The sequence below is a fragment of the Elephantulus edwardii genome, unplaced genomic scaffold, assembly GCF_000299155.1.
Source record: "Elephantulus edwardii isolate Elephantulus edwardi_28Jun2011 unplaced genomic scaffold, EleEdw1.0 scaffold00167, whole genome shotgun sequence".
Classification (NCBI taxonomy): Eukaryota; Metazoa; Chordata; class Mammalia; order Macroscelidea; family Macroscelididae; genus Elephantulus; species Elephantulus edwardii.
This window is the reverse complement of record NW_006399917.1, coordinates 2,634,318-2,641,695: the sequence shown is the minus strand read 5'-3', so window position 1 is coordinate 2,641,695 and position 7,378 is coordinate 2,634,318. Positions and strand designations below refer to the sequence as shown.

The window sequence follows — 7,378 nt, the reverse complement described above, 5'->3', positions numbered from 1 at the left end:
GGATTGATTCAGTGACTGGGATAATCGGGATGGGAGTGTCAGATACAGTGTGATTGGCACAGGACAGAGCAGAGTTTAGGGCTGTTGTACATAGGGTCGTTATGGGTTGCAAGTGACTCGACGGCACATAACAACAACAACAACAGTGCTGCTATCACAGAAATATCATAAGTGAGCAGCTTTAAAAAACAGAAAATTCTTTTCTTACTGTTTAGGAATCTAGGAGTCTAAAATCAGGGTCCCTGCCCAAGGAGAAAGCTTTCTCCTTGCCTCTTGGCGCATCTGCTCCTGAGGGATCTTTATGTAGTTCGGCATCTCTCTTCCCTCTCTGTGCTTGTTTCTTTTTTAGCTTGTTTGGTCTCATGTATCTCAAAAGAGACTGAATTATATATATATGAGCACATATTTCACTAATGACTCAATTGAACTTTTTGCTGTCAAGTAAGAAACATCTTGTAACTCACCCTCCAGTGATTTTTCAGAAGCTGTATATTTCATGGAAGGAAACTGTCCATCTGTCTCCTGCTTAGCAGCTGGTGGATTCAAACCATTTGCCTTTGGCTTGTGAGTTCAACTTCTTATCCACAAGGCCACTAGAGCTTCCTAAAGAGCATATGTAGGCAGCCAATAAGCATGTGAACAAAGACTCTAGATCTTTGTTGTTGTTGTGTACTGTCGAGTCAGAACCAACCCATAGCTGACCCTGTGGTGATCGGAACAGCTGGTGGCCTCGAACTGCAAACTGAGTGCCTTCAGGATTGCAGTGCAGCTTCTTATCACTAGGCCACCAGAGCTTCTGAAAAAGAACAAAAGAAGCACTCTGTGCTAATCTTGTCTACCAACTCTTTTGCAAATGGGATTATGACCACAAGCATAGAGGTTAGGACTGTTGTTGTTAGGTGCCTTTGAATTGTAGTGTTGTCAAAGAGTATTGAATGTACCGTGGACAGCCGAAAGAAGAAGTGTAGCCAGGGTGCTCCTTAGAGGCAAGGCTGCTGAAACTTCATCTCATGCTGGCATATTATTAAGAGTGGCCAGTCCTTGGAAAAGAACATTATACTAGGAAAGGTACAGAGTCAATGAAGGATAGAAATACCCTCAATGAGATGGATTGTCATGTTGTTATTGTTAGTCGGTGCTTTTGAATACAGCTCTTAGCAACCTGAACCTTGTCTCCTCCTGTGCCATCCTCATCATCTCTGCCACACTGAGCTGTTGCTGCAGTCACTGTGTCAATTTATCTGATTGAAGGTCTTCCTCTCTTTCACTGACCTTCCACCTTTCCAAACACGATGTCTCTCTCCAAGGAATAGCCTCTCCTAACAACATGCCCAAAGTATGCAAAATGAAGCTTTGCTATCTTTGCCTCCAAGATGTATTCTGGTTGCATGTTTTCCAAGACGTATCTGTTTGTTCTTTTGGAGTCCATGAAATATTCATTACCCTTCTCCAACACCACAACTCGAAGGCTTCCTAAAGAGCATATTTAGGCAGCCAATAAGCATGTGAACAAAGACTCTAGATCTTTGTTGTTGTTGTGTACTGTCGAGTCAGAACCAACCCATAGCTGACCCTCTGGTGATCGGAACAGCTGGTGGTCAATTCTACTGTCATCCTTATTCATTGTCCATCTCTCAGATGCATAGTAAGTGCATGAAAAGACCATGGTCTAAATCAGGCACACCTTAGTCTTCAAGCTGACATCAGGAGCAGGTCAAAGACTACATCTAGAGGCTACGATTGTTACAACATTGATATTTTGGGAGCATGCTTTAATCCATAATAATCTCTCTGCTACTGAGGGTTAGAGTCAGACTCAAATCAACATTTTCTGACTCTAAGTACAATGATTTCTTTACTCTTTAGCTACTGCTTCCATGTCTTTAAAATAAACAGAAGTGGCATCCACTTCCTAAATAATCTGCCTCCTGAAACTCTGTGAACTTTGATAAATGTTGATAGTGGTACAAGGGATTCATACCTTTTGTTCATAGGGTTGCTATGAGTCATGCTTGACTTGAAGGCAATCAAAAACAACAATAAATATTTAAAAGAAGTGGGTAAAACAACTGATTGTGAAAGCACTGGGGTTTCCTATTGAATGTATTGTGGGTAGCACAGTAAGTGGTTTGAAAGGTCACTAATAGTGCTTTGATTCTATGATCATAATGATAAAGAAATATTTATATATCTCCATCTCATCTATCTATCTATCTATCTATCTATCTATCTATCTATCTATCTATCTATCTATCTATCATCTATCAGTGCTGGCGATGTGGTCATATTCAAAAGACACTGGACTCTCACCAAGTACCCACAAGCATGGGCCATGTTCATACCAAAACTGTGAAGAAGGTGGCCCGAGTCATCATTGAGAAATACTACACGCGCCTGGGCAATGACTTCCACACAAACAAATGCGTGTGCGAGGAGATCGCCAACAAGAAGCTCCGGAACAAGATAGCAGGCTGTGTCACACATATGATGAAGCGGATTCAGAGAAGGCCTGTGAGAGGCATCTCCATTAAGCTGCAGGAAGAGGAGAGAGAAAGGAGAGATAATTATCTATCAGGGGTTTCAGCTATGGATCAGAAGATCATTGAAGCAGATCCTGATACTAAGGAAATGCTGAAGATCTTGGACTTTGGCAGTCTGTCCAACCTGCAGGTCACTCAGCCCACAGTTGGGATGAATTTTAAAACACCACGTGGAGCCATTTGAGTCTGTCTGCTATGCTGTAATATTTTCAATAAATTTTGGCACACACACACACACACACACACACACAAAAGACATTGGAGACTATTTAAAAAATCTTTGTCTTTCTAATTTAAAAATTATAATACTAGGAATTTATCTACGTGAATGTGCCCAGGTGGCTGGCATGTGTTATCATCATGTTCTATTTGATCAAATGGCAAGAGAGATGGCAGTCTCACTCATCTTGGACACATTGTTAGAAGGTGCCAGTCCTTGAAAAAAAGACATCTTTCTGGGAAAAGAAAAGGGTCAGCAAAAGAGAAGAAAACCCTTGCCGAGATGGATTGACACAGTGATGGCAACAGTGAACTTGAGCCTGGCAGGTGTTGTGAACAAGATGAGACCAGAGAGGGCAAGATTTCAGTCTGTCGTTCATAGGATCTCTGTGTGTTGTAGTTGATGTGATAGGGCCTAACAACAGCAGCTGATCTAAATATAAAGGAATAGTAGGATGTGTGGGTGGCCATCCAACTCCAGTAAAAGAAGTTCCACTCGACACACATCACCAGGAAAAGCCAATTGTCAGAGAAGGACATTATGTTTCCTAAAGCAGAGGAACAGAGAAAACAAGAGAATGGTTCTATGAAGTGAATTCATCTAGTGGCTGTAACAATAGGTTTGAACTTACTAAAGATAGTGACAATGATGCAAGGCTGGGCAACATTTCATTCTGTGATACTTATGGGCAACATGTTGTGATTGTTGTTGTTAGGTGCCATCAAGTCAAGCACAACTCATAGCGACCCTGTGAACAAAAGATCTGAACACTGTTCTATCCTGTGCCTTCCTCACACTTCCTGACAAACAAGAGCCCATCGTAGCAGTCACCATGTCAACCCACTTAGTTGAGGGTCTTCCTCTCCTTCACTAACCCTCCACCCATCCCAGCATCACGACCCTCTCCAAGGAATAGCCCCTCCTAGCCACATGCTCAAAATATGTGAGGTGAAACTTCATCATTCTTGCCTCCAGAGAGCACTCCGGATGCACCCTCTCCAAGACATAGCTGTTTATGAGTTGGAGACAATTTGATGACAACGAAGAACAACTATTCTGAGGCACAGAGTGTCCTCTAAGTTCCAGAGGATACTCTACTGTATTAATAATTTAAATGAAGACCTGCTTGCCTGAATTCTAAAGCCAGTAAGAATGAGGTGTGGGCGAGGCTGGCTAGTTTGGAAATGTGTTAGACAATTTTAATCTAATGCTGGGGAGGCTCAGACTGAAGTGTCAGAATGTCAGCTGTACCCACAGCTCACACCTAATTAACCCCGTAGCTGTCTGCTGTTGTCTCCAGTGCTCTCTCCTCACTCTCAAAATGCCTGAGGCCCTCACTCTGCTAATCCCCCATCATCTCTTCTAAATAACTCATGTACTCTCTGCTCACCAACACTCACGAATCCTGAAAATCTATTTCTACCGCAATGTCTCTGAAACTCAAGTGCCATCCTCACATCACACTGTGGGAGCTGGGTGTGAGGCTGGGAGCTTCCGAGCGGGGAGGAATAACCATTGACATGCACAGAATTTTTTTTTTTTCGGTGCACCTATGTGGGTTTTCTTTTTTTATTATTATACTAGTTTATTTACAAAATTTGAATACATTGTTTTCCAGAACAGATTCTCCCAATTTCCCTCACCACCCCCATCAAATTGTACAACCCCATGATTAATCCCCCCCTCCCACTGCACATCCTCGTCCCTCTGCTTCCACACCCCACCCCTTGGATCCTTCCACTCATTCTACAATAATGGTTTTATACAATATTTGTCCTTGTGGGACTGAGTTAGTTCACTCAGCATAATGCTTTCCAGGCCCTTCCAAGTTAGGTAATAATTTACAAAATCATTAGTCTTGCAACATACACATAGTTCTTGATGCCCTATGAAGCTTTTTCCTGGATCATATTTGTTATTCATAGTTACTAAGTTGAAAGTAGAAAGATAATGTTGAGTTGGTTAAAATTCATAGAACTTAATTAAACACAGCACAACGAAACTCTGACCAGCTGTGAGCCATCTTTACAATCATTGTTATGTCTGAGCTCATCATCAAGTCACATTTTGTTGTAGGTCTTCCTCTTTTTTGGTTGGTTTTTTTGTTTGGTTGGTTGGGTTTTTTGTTTGTTTGTTTGTTGGGTGTTTTTTTTCTGGTCCTCGACTTTACCAAGCATATTTTAATATGCTTCTCCAGGGACTGGTCCCTTCTGATACCATGCTCAGAGTGTTGTTGTTGTCGTTGTTGTTGTATACCATCGAGTCAGAATCAATCCAAAGCTGACCCTCCAGTGGGTTTTTCGAGACAGTTAGTCGCATGGGAGGAGACTGACCATCCTTCTCCTGCAGAGTAGCTGGTGGATTTGAACCACATGCCTTTGGGACATGCTCAGAGCATGTGAGACAAAAATCTTATGCTCTTCCTTACAGCATTCTGGCTCTACTTCTTCCAGGGCTGTTTTGTCCTTTCTTATTGAAGTCCATCATATGCTCAATATTCTTTGCCAACATCATAATTCAAAAACATCAATTTTGTAGATAAGGCGGTTTAGGTTCTCAGAAGTGATGCTAAGAAGCGGCAGGGCCACTGCTGAGTGCCGTAATATCAGGATAGTCCCTTCTCCGCAGAGCTGCCCAAGGACATTCATTGGTCTCTATACAAATAGCTTTTACATATCCAGGGGAATAACTCCATTCTGACGACAAAATTAATTCCCTTCATTGAAAAGCAATTGTAAAAAAACCCATAAAATTATATTAAGTCTATTGAAACTTGCACTACATTCAAATGCACTAAAGTAACTATATAAATGCTTTGCTTAAAAGGACAGCACCCTAATTAAGGAGATTGTTAAACGGATGGAGAAGATGAATATGTCTATTACACAGGATTTACTAGGACTCACTGTACCCACAGCAACAAAGCAGGACCAGCTGTTGGCTAAAGCTAGAGACAGCCTTCTGAAGCAGAAACTGGATCAGGGAAGAATTCTGTTTAAAAACCTGAAGGTACCAGTATGCTATCTGAATCCTCTCTTAAGCTGTATATCATTCAACCAATGTGTTTCATAGCATCTTCTGCGTCCCAGCATTTGCATGTATGGTCTGACTGTCCTTGAACATGGGTTTTATGGCTGCATTTTCTGAGTTTATGATTCTTTGCAACTTGGCTCCTTCCTCTTAGGCAAGGGACATCTTTGTTTGGAAAGAATCTTTATGTTTCTGATGGCAATAGAGCCAAATGACTCTCCATTCTAACAGTCCATCACTCTGCTACGTCCATGGGACTGAGATGTAGGGAGGCTGTAAAGCACTTCTCTTGCCTACTCTCCTTTATCTAGTATTTGGCTAATTGTCAACGGTCAGGAGTTTGTGCACACCTGCTTTCTTAGGGAAGTATCTTGTTCACCCAGAAGGCCCGGAAGTGTTTTTGTCTTCCTCGTCAAGTTTCCTTCTTTGCTTCCTCATCAAATGAGGACGCTGGCTCACAGAAGCAGAGGGCAGATCTACCCTGTGGCCAAGTTTAATGACTGTAAAGGCTGATTGTTATACTTTGTGCAGGAAGAGAAAGATCTAAGCCCACCTGTATCAAGCAGCAGCTCTCGATCAGCCCGTTGTCACTATTTCTTCTGTAGGAATCATGTCAACATTTAAAGATTTGGTTTGGTGTGTGTGTCTGCACATTTGTTGCTGTGCTTCTCAGTGAAACCACCCCACTCTTCCTTGACTCATATCTATCATGGGAGCTCAGGTGGCCTCATAGGTAAGGAGTTATGCTGCCAAGGCAATGACAGGCTGTTCAAATCCACCAGCTGCTTCTTGAAAGAAAGATGGGATATCTTCTCCCAGGCACTTTGCAGCCTCTGAAAACCCACTGGAAGGCCAGCTATGAGTTGGTTCTGACTTAGGAGCAAGGAGTTCATTTTAGTTAGTTTAGTTATATCATGTGTCTGGAAACTTGTGCTCTATCAAGTTCAGTACAAGAGAAAGAAAAGTAACGAGATTGGAGGGTAAGCAGGGAGGAAAGTGTACAACAACGAATGAATGGAAATCTAAAGTCTCTGAAAACTTTCATTAAAATTAATTTTAAAAGGATTTCATCTAAAGAAGATTGACTTAATACAAGGATTTGAATGTTTATCAAATTCTTATAAAGAATGGGGAAACTGATATCAGGGAACACACAGCTTCCGGCCCATAGGTTTCAAGGGCAACCACTCACTGTAGCTGCAAGACCAAGGTCAAGGACCCACCCCAACTACTGCTAGTAGTTATTCTCACAAGGCGCACAGGTAGTCAAGGAATGTGGAGTTAGGGAGTTCTTAAATTTTTTGGTTTTTCCCCACTTGTCCACTTACCTGCCCACCGTCGTAGCTGTAGGAAAATAGCCTACACCTCTCTTCCACTTTTCAAATAGTACAAAGGTGCATGTCATTGGCAGAACCTAAGTCTTACTCAGACTCTCAGCTACCTTCTAGCACACCATAAGAAAGATGTCTACAGCCAACAACTTCTAGCCTGGGGTGTCACATTTTGATTGCTACTCAGTGGACTTAAAAAAAATAAAAAAGGAGTACAGAGCAAGGCCCATTCACAAATTATAGCTCCAACTAGAATC

The 7,378-nt window shown here is 42.0% G+C and overlaps 1 protein-coding gene across 1 annotated transcript; it reads left to right on the top strand.

Annotated features, from left to right (window-relative positions):
* Positions 1-2,325: 2,325 nt before the first annotated feature.
* LOC102875713 (40S ribosomal protein S17-like) lies at positions 2,326-2,724 on the top strand. Its single transcript, XM_006895410.1, has one exon. The coding sequence runs from the start codon at positions 2,326-2,328 to the stop codon at positions 2,722-2,724; it is 399 nt and encodes a 132-aa protein (XP_006895472.1).
* Positions 2,725-7,378: the final 4,654 nt, after the last annotated feature.